The 21,365-nt window shown below is 34.4% G+C and overlaps 1 protein-coding gene across 1 annotated transcript; it reads right to left on the reverse strand.

Moving 5' to 3' along the window:
• Window positions 1-186: 186 nt before the first annotated feature.
• LOC140664019 (uncharacterized) lies at window positions 187-20,418 on the reverse strand. Its single transcript, XM_072888702.1, has 3 exons — window positions 19,561-20,418; window positions 17,542-17,735; window positions 187-3,234 (listed from the first exon to the last, which is right to left on the reverse strand). The coding sequence occupies exons 1-3, from the start codon at window positions 19,916-19,918 to the stop codon at window positions 2,836-2,838; spliced, it is 951 nt and encodes a 316-aa protein (XP_072744803.1). The 5' UTR covers window positions 19,919-20,418; the 3' UTR covers window positions 187-2,835.
• Window positions 20,419-21,365: the final 947 nt, after the last annotated feature.

A 21,365-nucleotide genomic window follows, 5' to 3' on the forward strand; every position in this document is an offset into this window, starting at 1 on the left:
TATAAATTCAAAATATCTTTTTTTTGTAGTAATTTTTAGATTTTTTAATCGCGTTCATAATTAGAGATAAATTCTTCTGTATTATTAAACGTTTGATATCAATTTTTTTTCAATAATTTTAAATATTTTACTAAACCATTATATCGGAATACAAACAAGTAATATTTCACGAAAAATTTTGCAATAGCGACTGTAACGATTTGAAATATCTAATTTAGCTATAAAATATTATCAATAATATTCAACATTTTACTACAGTTAAGATACAGTGGCTGACCCTCTAAAGATTAAGGCAGATTTGACGAAAGTCTCACAAAAGAAAAGAAAAATACTTTTGAGTGAACTATACATACCTTCGTCTTAACTAATGTACATTTATACATCTCACTATAAAATAGATTCAGTCGTAAACTATACATATGCAGAATAAGGTGCGCTCGTTATCGGCGCACGACAAACGAGTCACACCGTCGCGTCGTCGAAATTGTCCAACGTATATTGTGATAAGACAGGTACCCTCGCTCTTCTTGGTACGAGACATACAGGACGGTATGTATTTATCTTAAAAACTTTCTAAGGAGAAATTCCGCCGATCTGCGAATTAACGCGAATTTATTGTTTCTTGTGTTATGGCGATTCTCGATATAAGACTTTCTTTGTGTTGGCGTAGTTTAATTTTTTTTTCAATTTTAAATTAAAGATCAATTAACAAATCACAGCTGCAACAAAAATTCTGTAACAAAAATATATATTGAATTAATATATTTAAATAGTTAATTGAATTGAAAAATCTAATTGCATTTGATTTTTATCGAATTGCCGATAGTCCTTTTATAGATGGAGATATTTTGAATATAGATGGAGAATATTTGTAAAAGTAATTTAATTAATTGATATAAATTTAATAAATTTTAAATTAATAGAAATTAATTTAGAATTGATTGGAACTGGTTAATAGAAATTAATTTTATTTTCAGAAATCTTTCTATTTTAATTTGGCATAAAATAAGTTTTCATATATCGAGAGTCATTTTTATTTCAACATCAAGTAAAATTTCGCGCTCTTTTCTTTTTTTGTCTATTGATCACTGTTCTAATGCTTAATTGATCAACTATTTGACAGAATTGTTGGAATCGCATTAAATCAGCGCAAAATACTCGATATTTGTATCAAGGATTTTACTGTGGAAGTATACGTGTGTTTTCTTTCTGCTACTTGTTACATAATAAATATCGCAGCAGATTTTCGCGACATGATCATAATTTTCAGTACGTAAATCAATCTCGGTAAACTAAATGTCATTTAAATCCGGTGTGTGATGTCTGCGTGATTAATAGTATTTTTATAGATACTATTCTACGCTGTGTTTCTTGTTAATTCTACCTCGGCATTATCGACGAAAAATAATAGAGATGAGAAGCACATGCCAGAAACGAGAGTTTAACGTCCCTCGAGAATCATAGCGATGCTCTATAACGTTTTTATCACTTAGAATATAAAGCTCAGTTTTCTTCCTTAGACATATAATTATAACAAAGGAGGTAAGTAAATGAAAATGACATAATATATTTAGATTATTTCAGAGATTATACCTTGCAATTGAATTAATGATCACAGTAGATTTATTTAATATTGCACGTGGATTAACTTTGTTCAAACTTATTGCTTCATTAGAGATTTTTCGGCAAAATAATTTATTTACATTAAATTAAAGATATATATAGAATTAATTAATTTGCATAAAGAAGTCTCCTTTTACTTAATCCTTTTAATTATTAATGTAAAATGTATTATGTTTAAATTAACTTTGTTTCATTTCAATAAATTTTCAAAAATATAGAATTATTTATATTTGTGTGCAAAAGTCGGATATAAATACTTAGCAATTATTACAATATTCCATAATCTCTTGTTTTCTTCTTATTCTTCGGGAACATTAAAACTTATATCTGAAATAGATGCTTTGCAACTCTATTATTCTCAATATTAATTGAAATTTGAATCTGATACGAGTTTAAATCCATTCATTTCACTTGCGATTATTTCGGACCAGTAGTCTCGATTTCGAACTAGATAGCGATACCTTAAAGCAGCATTTCCCAAGTTATACCTTTCTTTTTTAAATTACTTTAGTAATCAATACAATACAAACATCTGTATCAATACAGCAGAAATAATATTTCATATGATGTAATGTACACTACTATCTACAAGTACGCCAACATATATGTATATACGTAAACTAAGACAATATAAAAAATTATCAAGGAAATACATATATGTAATAATATATTGCTCAAATATTTCTACACTTATCACAGAAATGCAAAACAAGCATGGGACACTCTAACTCCTTGAAATTTGAAATGTCAAGAATTATTTCTTCTCTGGTGAAATTTAAAAGTTATCCAATTGGGTTCTTTCTAAACATTCTTTGTACAATAATACCAAAATTTACTAAATGATATTTACCTCAACCTTGATTCTAATGATTCGATGGCATCCATTGATCATCCGAATAACGTTCTGTCAAAGCTCGAAATCTCAGCAGACGCTGCCTCAAAGCAAGCAATCCAAATCTGCTGTCCGTTTTCCCGACTGTGTCTAAAGTATGTTTGTCAAAAATATGTGCGGCACGCGTCCTATCGAGGTCCTTTGAATTCTCCAGGATACCGCACGTACGGTTAAACTATGCCGATCAATTCGCGTGCGGGAAACCGGGGCCCGGGTGAAAAAAGAAAAAAAACCTGGGCGCTCTCTGAACACAGCGTGTTCACGAGAGCGGGCGGCTCTCTATTTATTTACACACGGCCAGGCCGAGGAGAGACGAGATTTTAATAGAGATTCGCGGTCTTCAGAGGCAACGGGTCCAGCAGGTACGGCGGCAACGCCGCCGAGAAGGGCCTGGGACTGCAAGAGCCCCAGGTACCGCTACCGGCGCCGCTGCTTCCGCGCGCGTTGGGCGACCCGCCGTCGCCGGTGCCGTCCGCGGTATGTTTCACGTTCACCAGGCTCTGGTTGGTGATCGACTTGATCTCGTTCGACGACAGCACGCTGTTCGAACTGCCGGGCGGCGTCGCCGGACTCCTCGGCGAACGTCCCTCCGCCTTCACGGTGCCGGTCACGGGACTGGACGCGCCGCTGTCGGCCCCGATGCCGCTCTGCGACGTGGACTTTTGCTGGGCCAGTCTCTCCTGCTTGCGAAACTTTGCGCGCCGATTCTGGAACCATACCTGCAACATCGACACGGATGGCCGACCATGTTAGGTCCCGTTCTTCCGTCTTCTTCTCCCACGTGATGAAACTGATTTAATATTTATTGATAATGTGATGAAACTGATTTAATATTTATTGATAATGTTCAAATGATTTAGTTATTCACAGGTAAAAAGTGTCAAAAATAAGATGGTATCAATTAAAGTTGAAAATAATATAATTACCGTAGCGATAAATTGATTGTTGCTGTTCTAACAATTATTTTGATATACTATAATATAAAAGATAATTTATAATTATTTTATACAGAATCTGTATTCGATGCTATCATCTTTAAAAGAATTATGTGTAACAAATTTATTGTTTTAATAATACATGTTTTTAAATCAATATTATAAATTCTTTTAAATTAATATTACTTAAAAAAATGTAATGATTTCTATTATAATGTCTCATGTTATTAAGAGAAATACATTGAATTAGGTTACATGCTGAAGAAGAAGAAAGAATTAATGATGGATTCTTTTTTACACAAGAAAAAATTAAATAATAACAATAACGATTATCTTTAATACATAATAAGGCTTGAAGCAGTATTATATATAGAAATAATTGATATCAATAATTATTCATTAGCTCATTGTCAGAGGTTCACAATTTATATTAGGTTTGACACGATCCTCAAGTAACAAAGTTTTTTCTCCATGAGAAAAAAACGTTACACCATAAGTACATTTTCTATCACGACATGAGAGAATATCGTGCGAGATACGCTCGTCAGAGCGTTGGACGCTCGTCAGAGCGAAACGGCAGAGGACCGGACGTTCGGCGCGCTCGTAATTGGCCCTAGCCGGCCAAATGAAATATTTAACGAATAAAATAAACAGACACCTGCGGTGACCTGCATGTTAAAGTAGCGGATTTATTTGCTTTAGCGTTTATCTGACCGGCGGCGCTGCCGCTCATCCACCCTTTTCCCCTTCAACCCCTCTATCCCGTCGCTCTATCTCCCCACCCTGGTCCCCCTTTGACTCCCTTATACGGTGCAACGATCCCCTTCAATCTCCGTCCCTCCTCGTCACTCTCCGAACGTTCGTTTCTCAACGTGCGCGCACGTGAATCCCACCCCCGGATTTTCCAGGGGCGGCTACGCTCAGGGCTCGTAGGACGTAACTGCTCGAGCTGTCGGAGCGAGGGGAGATTGCACGGGGGTTGGAAGGGACGCGAGATGGGGGTGGCGGAGGGAGACACCGCGACGGCGGCGGGAGGCAGCGGCGGGAGCGCAGGACACCATGATGAACGTGATTGCCCTTTCCGGCTGGCAAACACTGGGGCTATTGGATTTTTATCAGCTGCTGCTGCTGCTGCTGCTGTTGCTGCCGGTCGTCGCGTGTGGCAATTTTTCGCGAAATACAAGTCGTAACTACGCGGCGAGCTTGTATTCGAGCGTTAATTAATCTGAAATTGATTACACCTGGCGTCGCGAGTTTCTTCGTCATCTATTGTTAAATGAAGAAAAAAAAAAGCAAGATGCAAAATCAAGTCTAGAAAATAAGCGATATCAATTTGTAACTTTGAAGCATAGACTTCTTCGAAGAAAAGAGAGATTCTGTTTTATAAAATTAACGACGCAACCGGTTAAAAGTTTTACGCTATGTATGAGGGGATGGCATCAATTTTCATGGCAATTACTTATTTAATACAGCACCATGACTCATTTCTCCACACATTTTTGTACGGAGATGTGCAGAAAATTTTAATTTAAAGTAAAGACAAAAGAGAATGAAAAAAATTAGATTTAATTAATTCTTTTGAAGGGCTTTTTATAAATTAAAAATACATTACTCATTTTTTTAAATTATTTTGATTGTCAGCTACATTGTAAGTGTGCTTGCTGTGGTACATGCCAAAGACAACGCTAATAATTCGTATTTGGCCACGGACCAAACCTCGAGTAGACCGTAGCATGTGTGCCGTTGTTTGCAGAAGTGATGACGACGACGAGGCGAATTAGGGTGAGAGAGAGCGTGCGCTCGCGCGTAGCGTTAATGTTAAACAAATATACCGCGCCAAAATAAAGTGCAACAAGGCATATCGACAGATGTCCGGCACCTTCTGGATAAATATTTAATCACCTCTTTATACGGGAACTCTGTGTGGGAATTTTACCCTCCGCCTTTTTCCGATCATGCGTTTCAATAGCCGTCGCCCGCGCGCGAAAAATACACTCTGTACTTATCTTATTTTATTATTATGTCATTATTTTATTATTTTATTATTAAATGAAAACGCCCACAATTGCAAGCTTATCCTTTTTTAAATATATCATAGTCCTTTCATGTATTTCCTTTGTCATGTTACATATAAAAGTGTCAAGTGTAAATAAAACATATGATTTTTTCACTTAAAAAAAACAAAGATAAATTTGAAATCTCGAAAGCACCTTCAATCTTGGAGTAAAATGCTTGTTACAAGATAAACTCTTCTTCAAGAAACCAAGCAATTTTTATATATAAAACATTTTTTTTCTATCAAATTCAGAATTCATTGAAAATAATTTTAAGTGTGACTTATATAACGCATAGTGCCAGGGGGGAAAATACAATAATACATATATGCATTTATATATCTATTCGTAGATATTAATTCATATGGGAATACAAAGCGGTTTTGAAGCAATAGTTATTTTTGTGCCCGACACATTGTTTGATCCCGACCAAATCCTGTGTTGATGCCGATCAAAGTAAATGTCGAAGCATTAGGAATTCTACAGAAGCACCGCACGATCGTGCAATTTGTACTACGCTTATCCATCCGGTTCACCCTACATTTAGGCGTCGCCGTGATTTTCCCTTCTCGAGCCAGTTAACCGCGGATTTTGCTTGGTTGCTTTCTGACCCCGGGTCGATCTAATTCGGCATCGGCAAAATTTATCCTACAACATAATTATTCCAATGCTCTTCGCCGACAGAGCTCGAGCTTGCTAACAAAATCTTTTATAAAGCTCACATATAACTTTATGCTATTTTGTATTTTACATAAATAGACTGTAACAATTTTCAAATTTAATTACTTACGAAGACATTGAATAAAAAGTTGCAAAAAAGATTATATATAGAGTGTCCGGTAATAGATGAAAAAAGAGATGTTAAAATGGCAGATTCTTGAGATCATTTGGAATCGATTTTTCCTCAGCGAAAATATATCGAGAAACGTTATCATTTTTTGCAAGTTTCCAATTTTTATCATTATATATCTTTGTAATCAAGCTTTAAATTAAAATTCTATTACAACAAACTCTATCTGAAATTAATTGAAGAATATAGTTTTGGTAATTTTTTAACTTCAACAAGTTAAGTTTGCGAAAAGTGCCTTTTTTTCAATCGCTTATAATTCGGAAATTATTGATGCCTCGACATTTTTGCTGAGGAAAAATCATCTCCAAATGACCTCAAGAATCTGCCATTAGCAGGTTTTTCAATTACCAGACACTCTGTATAATCAAATTTTTGTTAAAAAAATACCGATTGCAAATTGATTAAACTTTGCAGGTAATAAAATGCGCAGAAATTCAAATACTTTTATTTATATATAAAGTCATTAAATGAATTTTATATATATGTATGAAATTTATATAATGCTATATACAACTTTAAAGAAACAAATATATTATATTTTTTGACGATTGTAAATAGTTTATAAAATAAAATCATTTTATTTATAATTACAGAAAAATAGTGGCTCTGTATACAAAGTTAAGTTTTATCTGTAATTAATTTGTAATGGAGTCATTTCGACGATCGTACCAATAAAACCAAATGTCTCCGTGCTACACAGAGCAAATCGTAATTAAGACTGAGATGGCGGGGTGATGCGCCTTCACCCTAAACTTATTTCCTTAATTGAAAGTCCGGACTGCTGCAGTTTCCGCATACAATAGATAACGGAGTACAAGAAAAGCGATTATATTAAATCTGCTTAATTTTGCACACAATTCGCTTAAATGAAATGCATTAATTGTTTTTTAAAATGTAATATTAAGTATCAAATTGCAAAATTCTTTATTTACTTTTTACATAAATTAGTAACACAGTATTTTAAAATTAGAAAAAGCATAAATTAGCCATAAAATTTATTATCTTTAAGACTAAATCAGTTTTTCTCGAAAGCTGCCTCTCTGTCTTTTTCGTCAAGTCTTCACTCTCTTCTTTTCTATCAAAATAACAATTAGATATATATATATATATATGATAATTGAATATGTATTCATAAAATAATGTTGCAATTCTAATATTGCTACAATACGTGTAATATATGAAATTAAAGTATAATTTATATTATTAAGTTTTTGCAAAAATAATTTTTTCTATTTTGTTCAACAATTATTTTATAAATGTGTACATTTTTCCGAAAGAATCTAAAAATCTCTTAAAATCTCTTTGTTATTACGTTACTTCTAATTTTCAACGTTTTAATGCTTCCAGATGATTGTGTAATAAGCATATAATCTGAAAATACTGTAATCTGAAAAATATCATAAGAAAAGCTGCGCATGCAATTTTTACTTTGTGGAATATGGCGATCGGACCGCAATAATCTTGGAACAAACAGGAGATTACTGAACACATTCGCGGCGCGAAATGACGTGGCCGCAAATACGTGACGGAATTATTCTTGACGGCGCGCATCCTGGTCGTTTCGCTCCTCTCTTCTTTCCCGGGCGGACGTCCTCGAACGCGTCGTTCCGCCGCGGATGATACCCAGCAGGACAGTTTTTAATCACTGTAAGTGGATCTACATAGAGCTCGCAATTACCGGCGCACACTCTGGCATGGGCCCCTTGTGTATCAACCCAGCCCCGACACCAGCCGCCAGAGCCCGGGCGAATGTTTTCCCCATTTCATCCCTCCGTGCCACCGACTGCAGCAACCCCTCGGCTCCCGGAATCGTCTCCAGTTCCCAGCCCTGTATCCCCCCGTTTGTTCATCCTTCCTATCTCGTTCGCTCCCTCTGTTCCCATCCCTTAGACGTCGCATCTTTCTTCCTTTTACAATCGCTTCTCTTTCTCAGTATTCATCTTTCTTGTACCTCTCTTTTTCTTTCTTCCTCACCATCTTGTAGATTTAGTCTATCTATCTTTTTTTCTCTTTCTCTGTTAAAGTCGCTTCTTTTCCCATTTCGTTTCCCCCGCATCTTTTAGATTGTTATCGTCGCCTTTTGTCTCTCTTAAGATCTTCTCATGCTTACCTTCTCTTTTCACTGTTCGATTTCTCCCCTTTTCTCCAATTCCTCCTTCCTCAATTTTTGTTTCTCGCTCCCGGCTTCTCGATCCTCCTTCGAGGATGAGCTCATGGTCGTGCTTGTTTCTGTCTTTCATTCCCGCAAGAGACAAGGGGACGTCTTGTTTCACTTGACAGCGATGCATCCCACCGAGGGATAGAAGAAAATTCACGTTGATTTTTCGGCTACGTCGTTCGTATTCTTGTGATCTCGAAATTGCCCTGTCTAACTTTCAACTTGTACGTGGATCTTTCGAATATTCACTTCAAATGAATAATGTTTAAGTAAAAGTTTAGCAAGTACTGATTAATTAAACACTCGGAAAATATAGATATTGTTTGCGCTAATTCTAATCCCTGCAATTTTATTGCTTTTTATGATTAAAAATAAAATAATATAACATTAATATTAAGAAATATATAAAAAATAGTATAATATAATATAAACAATAAATAATATATGTGATACAATATAGTATCATTTTTTAAGTCATATCATATATCGTATCATATATTGTTTTAAAGAGTTTATTTTTGTTACATATAATATGTAATAAACTTTGGAACTAATTTCGTAACAATTAAAAATTAAAAAAATTAATATATACTGTGCTTTAATAATTTAGCTTTAATAACTTATCTTTAGAAAATATTATTATTTTTTAATTTTTACATGAGTGAACTTTATCACTGCATGTAACAGCGAAAGCAATACACCGCGAGCTGACTTGGCTGCTGCGCGTTCTGCGCGATGATAGCCTTTCAATATACAATACATAGTATTACAAGCAAAAATTGACAAATAAATAATTGAATAGTGAATAATCGATAAATAATAAATATTATTAAATAAACTGTTCATTGATTAACACTAGTAATATCGTATATTATTCAGTTAAATTATCCGCATATATAGCAAGATTCTATATCAAATTAATAATAGTTATCGATACGTTTAATATTGTTTAATTTAGCGTTTAATTTTTCAAATAAATATCCAAACTATAATAAATATCATTTTTAATTAAAAAATTAATTATTATTTGTGAGACCCATAAACACAAAAACGCAAAAATTCTTTAGTGTACTAATATATTTATTTTGTGTACAGATATTTATAAAAGCGTCAAAAAAAGCATTTTTTCTAATACGACAAATGTGTTCCCTGCACAAAAAAACTGCAATTGATCTTTGCGAAAGCCCGTATTTTTCGTTCATCTCGCATTGATCTGTGTACGCGAGTGAATATTAATCTTGTTAGCGGCGAAAAACGCGACTTCGATCGCCTGTCCCACATTGGAATGCTATTGTTGCCCCTTGCTCCCCCTTCGCAATATTACACTTCGCACATTGACATCCCAATCTAGAAAAAGAAAGAAAGAGAGAGAGAAACAGAACAGGTTTGTACCGTATTATGCACAGCTCCGCTGCTCTACTACGTTAATGGAATTGTAATTCATACTGAGTGACATGTGACTCAGAGCAGCAAAACGTGCCGCCACGCGACGGCCGAAGCGTCGCAGTCAATGGGACGTGCAATGTAACGATGTAAGTATAAAGTAACACATCCACACATAAAGCTCGTCGCAGCTACAATGTAGCGGAACAAATACAAAATTCTTAGCTAGTTGTAACCTAGTTCGCATAAATCTAATTTTGTAGATACAGACAGACATTCATAAATTTTGTGCCAAAAGCGGAATGTTTTATATCTGTAATTGTTATATTTCAATCGACGGGATAGTCAAAATATATATACGTACACATTCACAAGTTATTATTATTTTATTCTGTAATTACTATGATTATATAAGTATTTAAGAGGCAAATATATGAATGTACACAGAATTAATATATTATAAGCAAACAAGAAACTGTAGACGAAAATTAATTTCTATCAATTCAATTATATTATGTTAAAGCAATTGCATTATTGTACTTTAAAACGTATTATTTAAAAAATTTAGATATGTTTTATATTTTTTATACAAAATAATTGTATAAAAAAAATTAAATAATAAAAATTTAAAATTATATTTTAAAAATAAAAAATACGTTATTTTTTGTACCTTACATTACATTTTAAGATGTTTCTTTTTATACATGAAAATTATTTAAATTTTTTATATTTTATATGTCTCAAGAGATATACATATAACACTTGATACATTACGATTACAACCAGCCAAGACTGTACCTATTGTTGCATTAACAGGTCTTATAGCTCTCGATGGGAATGAGTTTTCTAGTAATCAGAAACTCGTCATCCCTTTACGTACGGTTTATGTTGTGTGGCATTGGTCCAATCGAAAAGAGATGTGGGTCAACGTTGATTAATTTCGTGCCACGCTCATTGCCGATAAGCAGCGCAAAAGATGAAAACGTGGTACAAGATCCTTAAGTATATAATTCAATCACTGAATGATTCATGACTGTCTCTTCGAAGATAGATGAACCGAGAAGACAAAGATCACCAGTCTTAAGAAAATTGGCATGATTAAATCAAAAGCGCAGAGATTTGAGATCATTCAGTCGAGGGGAATATTTTTAATGCACATTCGCCACTAATAGCAAGTGAGTAATCAAAGTGTTAAATAATGTTTTAATATATGTACAATATAACGCTTGAAACAAAAAGTTGATGTTATATTGTAACTTAAAATGTAAAAACATGTTAAGAAATATTTATTCTTTTATTTATACTGTAATTATTACGTAGAGTAATATGTCATGAATATATATTGTATAAAATAATGTTTATGTCTCTCTTTCCTTTTTAAAATTTATTAAAATATAAAAAAAAGATCTAGAACAATTTATTAAAACAATTATACTTTCATTCTTATCTATAGATGAATGAATTTATAAATGTATATTTTCTGCTGCATATATTTAATACAATTATAAAAGAGATAAGTAGGAAATTACGAGATATCAAAATTTTCATTCTTATCTATAGATAAATGAATTTATAAATATATATTTTCTGCTGCATATATTTAATACAATTATATAAAAGAGATAAATAGGAAATTGCGATATATATGTATTAAAAATATAAAAAAATCAAGAATAATTTATTAAAATAATTATCAAAATTTTCATTCTTATCTATAGATGAATGAATTTATAAATGTATATTTTCTGCTGCATACATTTAATACGATTATAAAAGAGATGAGCAAAAAACTTTGAGATGCATTCCAAAAAGTGAATGTGACGTAATCGTATCTTTCGCACAGTAACCAGAGAAATGGAATCTACAAAATATACACCATGTCTCTAAACCAATTGTCTCATCACTGACACGAGTTTTATTAACGAAATGGTTTCGAGTATCGTGATGGTTTTTATCGATCAAACTCACTTCAATATTCTTCTAGAACGAACAAAACATTATCAACAATTGTCAAAACGAATAACATGTTTTTTAAACATATTTTCGTTTCTAAAACTAGTATTGACAGTGTGAGTAATAATCTCGACGAAAGACATCACTTTAGTGTTGCACATGTGGATCGTATGCAGAGTTGATTTATCAATGTTGCATAATGAAGGGCATTAATGTCATCAATAATATATTGACGCCAATCTGGGCGTGAAGTTGAATATGGGTAAAGTTGTTTCTAACCATAATATTCTAATTAATTCTTATTTATCTTATTGTTAGCATATTTTTTAATTATGGTTATTCAATACATATAATTCAATTTCGATTATTTTTATGATAAAATATAGATTTTAAATTGTATACTTTTACAACAAATAAAAATTAAACATATTTACACAAATGATTTATTTTGGAAAAAGATATATTAATTAAATCTCAGAAAGCAATAAAATTATAAATCTTTCAAGTTATTAAACTAATATAAATTTAGATACAATAAATAAAAATATAAAGAAAATATAAAATGGTGTCAGAGTGATTTATAATATATCAATTTTTGTAAGATTTCAAATTTGTCTTTATCGCAGTGATATTGCTTTTATATACAGTCGGACCTCTTGTCCTACAACCCTCTTATGCTACGAAACCTCTTATCCTATGACAAAAAATCCTCTCATGCTACGATCGCGAAAGGAGAATTATACCCTCACTCTCAAATTTTTGTCGTAGGATCAGAGGTTTAAGGGGAAGATTAATGCTCAATTTTTGCCAATATTTTGTTCTGCTCGCGGAGAGTGCCATTCTTACGGAAACATTCTCTTTGCCGTTTTGGGTACCGCGAACGAGCAGTCGATCTCGCGCGCGACTATCAAGTTATAGCCGGTGCATAATGCAGCGGATAATGTTACAAATTCAATCATCTTTCGGGTATTTTTATCGACGTCAGCCGTGCCAACGACGAGCGACGGGATATTTCTATGCGGTGTTACACGCGCACGTCGAGAGAATCTCGACTATCAATAGCACGCTGACTTAGTTATGCGCCCCTACCTAGAGCACTTTGCCAAGTAGAATTCGATATCCGTTAGAGCTTGCTTCTGTTGTTGCAAGGTAATCCGATCCAGCACGTTTTACCTCTTCTTAAGGTGTGTCGACCTACCTGGTTGCACGCCATAATCATGCTCGATCGATCATCGAACGTTACGATATGTATACGAATTCATTTTATGTTCTTTTTTAACAATGTATTATCTCAGTTTGATAGAGCTCGTTCAAAGTAAATCGACAGGAGAGAGAGAGAGAGAGCTAATAATGGTTACGAAGATGAGAAAATAATGATAAGCAGTGCTCAAATTTGATGGATGCACCAAAAATATTGTATCCAGATGTTTTGTAGTATAATAATTCTTATTATTTATGATTATTGGATTCTTGTTGAAATAAGATATATTGAATAAAAAATAAGCTCAATAATAATAATACATTAATGTACTATGGAATGCGATGACGTATTCCGTGTTTAATATATAATTAAGATCAAATGTAACTAAGTAAGAGAAATGAGGAGTTTAACATCTTCAAAAAATAAAATATCTATATCTTTTACTATGTTCAATAAATATTTAATAAACAAACTTTACGTAATAATTTATTTATTGTTATTATATTTCTAGGTTTCTGAAGTTTTGCGCGTAATTTTGAGTTAGGTAGTAATAACATTAAAATGTACTTAAAATGAAAAGTGAAAAACAAAAAATTTTTCTACAGATAATATTTAATTCAAAGAATGAATAGGGAAAAATATTTAATTTATATCTTAAACTAACAATAAGATACTAAATATATATTGAAAGATATATGAAGCTAATTATCGTAGTCGATTAGATTATAATATAAATTAAATAAAAAGAAGATAAAATGAAAGATAGATAATTCTTGAAAAAAAGGTTTAGCATATTTCTCCCCACGTGTATAACTTAATTTATATTTCTTACTAGAGATAAAACTAGAAAGGTAAGGATAGAGATAATAACGGCAACTGATTAGGAAGTATCTTAAATAAAATATGGGGAAAAGGAGAAATAATGATAGATAATGTTCAAGGAAAAGAGTTATAACGGAAACATTCCTGTGTAACTTAATTTATACTTCACGCTAAGTGAAACTATAGATAGTGAGAGAAAATAGGGGTAGTAATGGCAGCCGATTAGGAAGTATCCTGGAGACACAGGATGTGCAGGAGGGGCGAATGGAGGAAGCCAATGACTCTCACGACGCGAGAGGGAGGAAATTTTATCGAGCAGCCGCCATCGACGAGATAGAGGACTGAGAGGGATGGAAAGCAGGGACCGAGGGGATGAATCGGAGGGTTGGAAGACAGCGGGGGTAGGGTAACTCGCGGTAGCGAGCGAACGAATCACGAATGAAGGGATGAGGAAACTCTTGAGGGACCGTACGTCCTGTCAGGACAGGAGGAGGGCAAAGTCGAGCAGACAAAGGACTTACCCCACCGCGGGAGGATAAACCTCGCCAGAGATGGCGGTCGCGCCGCGAACCCGCAAACTACTAGAGTATTAATAGTTATCTCGCGCTTCATTATCGCGCGGTCCTCGCTCATGATACGCGAACACATGCACGTCGAGTAATGCAACACAATCGACGATTGCAACGAGTTGCAAAATTGCCTTTTCGAAGATCTCTGTTCACTTTTTACCTTATTGTTAGTCAAATTGCACATAAAAATAAATTAAATCCGATTAAATTAAAAGAAAAATTTTCCTATGACGTAAAAAAGAAAGAAACTTGGAAATTAAAGTATTATAAATAATTCCTTTATATTCTTTATAACTTGGTATCTCTGATATATTTTCTGTATATTGTTAATTGAAAAAATAATTATTACATACAATTCAAATTACATATATCATAAGTAAACATTTAAAGAAATTTACTGTGTGAATGTTCTGAAGAAATAAATGTTATTTGTTGTATTATTAATCTTTTACAATCATCTTTTACTATCATATATAATACTTTATATATTTATTAACAGAGAACTAATAAAAATTTAATAATGCCTAACACATGCAATTACAATCATAATGTGTCGCATATACTTTTGTAATTATTTTTGTCCAAGTAAAAATATTTAATTATACCCATGTAATTTATTATGGTATTAATAAGAAAAAAATTTAATCCGCGTAAGAATGAGAAAAGAAAGAAGATGACAAAGATTAAAGAGAAGAAGCAAATAACATAAAGAAGAGTTAAATAGACTCAGGAAAAGAATTGAAAGTGTGTGTAAATATCACATGATTGGATAAATAAAGAAATATGTAAAAATAAAGAATGCATGTTTTATGTCAGATATCACTGTTCCAGAAATAGCTCTCCTCTCCTTTCTCGAGATAGATTGAATAACTTTATTTCCTTATTTAGAAAGTTCAAAGACAGATTCGAATATATAGATAAATCAAATTCCATACATATGTTTGATATCAATGATTATAGTTTTATTATAAATTTTTATTATAAATTAATAATTCTTATATGTTATATATAGTCTTTCTTTCTCTCTCTCTCTCTCTCTCTCTCTCTCTCTCTCTCTCTCTTTCTCTCAAATAATAATGTTGATAAATATCATTTTTTTAATTAGATCAATAAGATTTACGTATTTTACAGAAGAAATGTTACTAAGTTCGATTGAAATATAGTACCAAAGGACATACAACCAAAACTGTATCTAAATTCTCAAGTTCGTGCTCTGACCAATACAGTATCAATCGCGAATATTAAGGCTATATAGGGTCAAAGGGTTAATGACAGCTTAAGTACTGTCGCCAAAATCGTACAAAAGTGGATTACACATGTCGGAATATCAAGTTGTCGACACAAATAGCGGGCGATTTGGTTCTATAGTTTTCGACTCGCCATCTCGCCGTATAATAATATCGCGATCGTCGATGGCGAACGTTATATTAATCCGCGCCTACGTCTCAGAGATAAGATTAAATTTATTGCTCCCTTCTCTCTCCAAGCTCAAAACCAATGAAATCGTCCGCGATCCTCGTTCGCGCTGGATAATCTGAATGAGATTCGGCGAGAAGGTACTTCGGCGGCGTTAAGTGATGCACGTCAGTCGGGAAGTCTAACTTTAGCACCCGTTAGTGTCTGGAGAGCTCTCTAATCGCGTTACCGTCCATGTACCTCACCTCACCTGTCCTTCCTACGACACCTGGGTCCTCGCGCTAGCAGGCTACTTAAGACGCATATGAGAGGAAAGGAAATCGACGAGGAAGCTGTGTGACAGATAGCTTCCTCAACGTGCTCGCAAGATCATGTAAATTTGTCTCGCATTGAGCGAGAACAATTTTCTCTACAGAATTTTCGACAAAAATAATGATTATTTTATCACACTGTAAATACTTTTTAGATTGTGTAATATTGAATGTTGACAATAAATTGATAATAAATAACAACAATGTAATAAATAAATAAATAACGAAATTTTGTCTTTTATATAAATTATGACTTAATAAATTTTAATTTTAATTTCATTAATAGAATCTTTAAACTTATAAAAATATAGCTGTACAATATTGTTTTCTTAGTTTCATATCAAATATTGACAGAAATGAGATTGAACAAGCATATTTAATAGTCGATTAATATTAAAAATTAAAAAGTTCAAATGTTTAATTTCTTAAACAAATTTTTGTTGAGAAAAAATAAATGTCAAATGCTTGAAAAAGGACATTTAAAGATTGTTTCAGTAATTTGGAAAAAAAAACATCTAGAGCAAAGGTATTAAGAAGATACATTTCTTATTTACACGATGAGTGCATGTGTAATAATCCCAAAATGATGAAAATCGAATCGTATAAAATGAGAACAAGTTTTATAAACTCAGTTGTGGACAAGAAAATTTAGCATGTTTATCTCTTTTAAACAACTGTAATTTTTGGGACAATTACTCTCATACATAAAAGATACATCTCAATTTGCAATCCCGAATTGCGCTCTGATCGAATTCCCGAGAATTACCATGTAAATAAAATCGCGTAAAACAAGAGGGATTGTTTTACAAAAAGATCACCAAAATTGTCGTTTAATATAATTTTGTTTCTCCCATCGGTAATAAAGAATTTTGAAAATATTACATCGTAATTTTGCGTACGAAGAACGCGATTTTTACAATAATATTTGTACTATTCCTAAGTCGTTCATCTTTCGTTCATGATAATCCGTCAAGTATTAGACAGCATAATCCATCAGCTTGCGACCTGTAGCCGTGAAAACGAAAATGGAGTCTGTAATGTAATTACACTACACTCCTTCGGCTAACTCACCCTCAACTTTCTGCCAACAGCCCTCTCTTTGTGCGAATAAAGCAAACTGCGCGATGTACTATACAAAATTATGTAAACCCAAAAAAAAACCGTACTTCTCTTACGACATAATGTGATAAATTAATATTTCGATTAATTAATGTATTGATTGTATTTCATTCAACGTCATGTATTAATGTCCTTGAATTTGTACAAGAAACTTCACATTTTTCTTACATACGAAAGAATCTGTTTCTTATATCCGAATTAATATGAAATTTCACATGAAAAGGATTAATCGCGCAAAACGAAAAATGCACTTACTTGCACTCTGGCTTCCGTCAGATCGATCTTCATAGCGATTTCTTCTCTGGTGTAGATGTCTGGGTAATGCGTCTCCTGGAATGCACGTTCCAGTTCTTTCAGCTGGGCTGACGTAAACGTTGTTCGTATCCGACGTTGTTTCCTCTTCTCCGCGAGGCCATCATGTCCTGAATAAGCTTTATATCCCAAACCACCTGAAATTAAAAGTATGTAAAACGTTAGTAAAGATAGAAATATATGATCACGTTATATAATTACATATGCAATCTTGAAAATGTGGTACTTTTTTTGCAATACAATTACATACAATAATAATAACAATAACATAAAAATAATCTTGCAATAATAATTGTGATGGGCAAAATAAAACGTAAAACATCTTTATCTAAATTGTAATTTAATGATAAATATAATATAATTTTGATGATAAATGATATTAGAAGCAATCTTTATGTAATACACAATGTTTATCACATATCACATCCTACATATTTCTGTTTAAGAAAAAGATATAATACATATATCTTCATGTTTATATTAAATATTAAAATTAATTTAAAAAAAAATTACATTTAAAATTTTATTCCCCTTTACAGATAAAAACAATTTAATTTTTAAAATTCATTGAATAATCATAACTAGAGATATATCTGTAAAAAAACTTTTATTTTGTACAATTAATGTTGCTTCTGATATCCTTATGACTATTTCGTTTCAATAGCTATTTATAACTTCAGTTTCTCTGTAAAACGTTAATTTAAGCGTGACAGGTACTATGTTGCATAATCTATTTGTATGACATTCTTGCGCGTACCACATCGACACAACACATGTGATGTTAAATTCAATCGGGATCAATTATCAACTAGAGCGAAGGGAGCTTAGCTCCCTGCTCATGTGTGACATGTTTAGCCCTTTCTAAATCGCCAGAACAAACACGTCGCACATTCATAGCCCGACGGATTGACATGAGGATAAAGGAGCTCTTGTTAAGCCATTGCAGTCGGAATTGCAAATGCAATATTGTTTATTTATTATATTGTATTAATATACGATAATATGTGATAACGTATTAACATTAATTTACAATACAGACGATATTACTTATTATTAGCTATTTGTTGATTCGAATCATTTAGAATGGCACAGAAAAACTCTAAGTCCGAAGAGTTGAAATTTTTCAGTATAAATATGCGATAATTATATTTGTTTGAATATTCTCCGCGTGTAATTTAATCAAATAATTTGGTATAATTTTTTGATATAATTGAAATAATAAGCTTTATCATATTATGACATTTTTTCCAATCAAAATAAAAAATTCTTACAGTGTGCATATCACTGTCATTGGATGCAACAAAAATACATCTCTCGCTTCTCGCGAATAATTATATATGATAGAAGAATAAATTATTATTCTCTCTTTTCAAAAATTAAATAAATCTATCAATACAAACATCGAGAATCTTGCTCTTTGGCTGCATAATATTTTAATAATAAATCTTCAGAATTTTTAAAAATTAATTGTTCCTTAAAACAAGGAAAAATATTACAATTTTATTATAACGATAAATATATAAATAAATGTCAAATTAAAAATTTGATAAAATAAAGCTTCCTTAAAATTGAATAAAGACTAAAGCTTGAAAATCTATTTGCACAGAGACAGGTTTTATTAAATCTTTAATTTCAAGTTCTCGTAATTCAAAAGATGATCGATACCTCATTAAAGAAAAGTTGATTCCAAATTTAAGCAAGAAATATATCATTAAAATTGATGACTTATCTACAGAAAAGTGTAAAGAGATAGCGCGATATAATATTAAATTATAAAAACAAAAATAGTAATAATCTCAAGAATAAATCGCACATATTTCCAAGATAAAAAATATTTGACAAAACATTTAAAACGTAATTTTGATTCTATCGTAGCGATCGAGTATCATGGTAATCCGCGAAAATTACCCCAAATAGATGATTGAGTAGATTTGAAAAGTACGCTAATCCGATCACACTCACTCTGAAGATTGATGGCCGTCGGGAAGATGGAGGCGGCATGCCGGTGAACTTCCTGGGACCTGGCGGCCATCACGGAGCACGGGGTCGAGTGGGCCCCGTGGTGCGCGTGGGTGTGGGAATGCGCGGTGTGATGGGCCGTCAGTGGGGTACCGCCGGCCGCGGCGCCGGCGGCGGTCGCGTTACCGGGATAGCCGGCGGCCCGCGCCGCGGTGTAGCGATAAGCCGCCTGGCTCATCTGCGAGCACGAGCTCAGGTCGCCGTAGCTGCATTGCATCTCGCCGGCGGCCAGGGCGCAGCTGGACGCCTCGAAGCCGGCGGCCGCCGCGGCCGCGGCCTGGTTCAGATACGAGTAGTCCATGATGCCGGCTGCGAGTAAATCCCACTTGACGTTACTCCAGCGACACTTGGTTTCTTCCGTGCTTCGTCCTGGTACTTTGCACGCCCGGTAACGGTAAAAGGGTGATCGCGAGACGCGCACTCGGAAAGGATCAGTGGCGGGCACGACGTCTATTTGACGATACGTTCTAAGATACAGGATAATCTCGTATGAATTTTATGAAAAAAAAAAAAAAAAAAGGAAGACACTCGTTGTGAGAAGAAATGTGATGACGGATGGTGCACGAGGTCTACGCGGGTCGTCGCGCGCGAAACTTATCCGGGCCCGTTAAAACACGTCGCGCGCGCTCCTGGGCCCGCTCGACCGCGGGTAAGTCCCGGGTAGACGCGAGGATAGAAGCGGCACGCCGCTCTCTCGTCGGCGACGCTTCAGCGAGACCGGGAACCGGGCCGGGGCCGCCGGCTGGGCTCCTCGATAGCGGCTTATGACGCGTAATCGGATCAGCGATATCAAATTATTGCGATTACACCGCGGATAGGAAGAAGTTTTTCGGCCCGCTTAAGAGCGCCCCGTACGACCGACTGGTGGGTCTCCTCAAAATCAAATGATAAGCTTAATTCAATAACCGTTGGTATCGCGGGTAGGAGCGTGGGTGTGGCCGCGGTTGTCCCCGCGGGGGTTGTGTTTCACGGGGTGCTCGTCCTGAGGCAGCTGATTCGTCGGCAGGCGAGCCATCCCTGTTACGAGAACGGGGGTTGAAACGCCGCCCCGACATCGGCAACGCCGACTTTCACCCCTCCCGGGGTTTACGCAGGTTGCCACCCCCGAGTTACAGGCCAGACAGCCCTCTTCTCCAAACGGCCATCAGACCGAATGAGTGCTATCATTCGATGACGCGCCCCTCCGTCCCCACCCTTGGCTTTACGATCGATTCCGCGCGGAGACATCGGCGACGGAGGACGCCGCTATGTCCTGGCCGCTCCAGTGGACACGAGGAGCCTGCAGGAGGCTACGTCGCGTCCTGTAGCGCGGCCAAGACCTTCGGAACCTGTTTACACCTGCGTTCTGTGTCACGCCGTGCGAAGGATATCACACGGGCCGGATTATTCGCGTCGTGTGACGACGCTAAAACGCTTGAGCTAGACACGTTTTAATCGCGAAATATTAGATTAAAGAAAGAAAGAGAGAGAGAGAGAGAGAAAGTAATATCGTCCCTTAACAAGTTTTTTTGAATGTGTATAAAAATCGGTTTATTTTTATATACAAATATTAATCTACTTATAATATGTAATTGCCATCGTTCGTAGGGCAAGTTTTTTTCAGTTACTTCAAGCTGTAAAACATTGCGATTTTATTCTGTTTGTTTTATTCATCGTTTTATTGATTAAATAAATAATTTTTTAAGGTCTCATAAAATTAATTTAATAGAAAAAAATATAATAATGATAAAAATCTTAAGTTTGGGGAT

This window comes from Anoplolepis gracilipes, chromosome 3, assembly GCF_047496725.1.
Source record: "Anoplolepis gracilipes chromosome 3, ASM4749672v1, whole genome shotgun sequence".
Taxonomy (NCBI): Eukaryota; Metazoa; Arthropoda; class Insecta; order Hymenoptera; family Formicidae; genus Anoplolepis; species Anoplolepis gracilipes.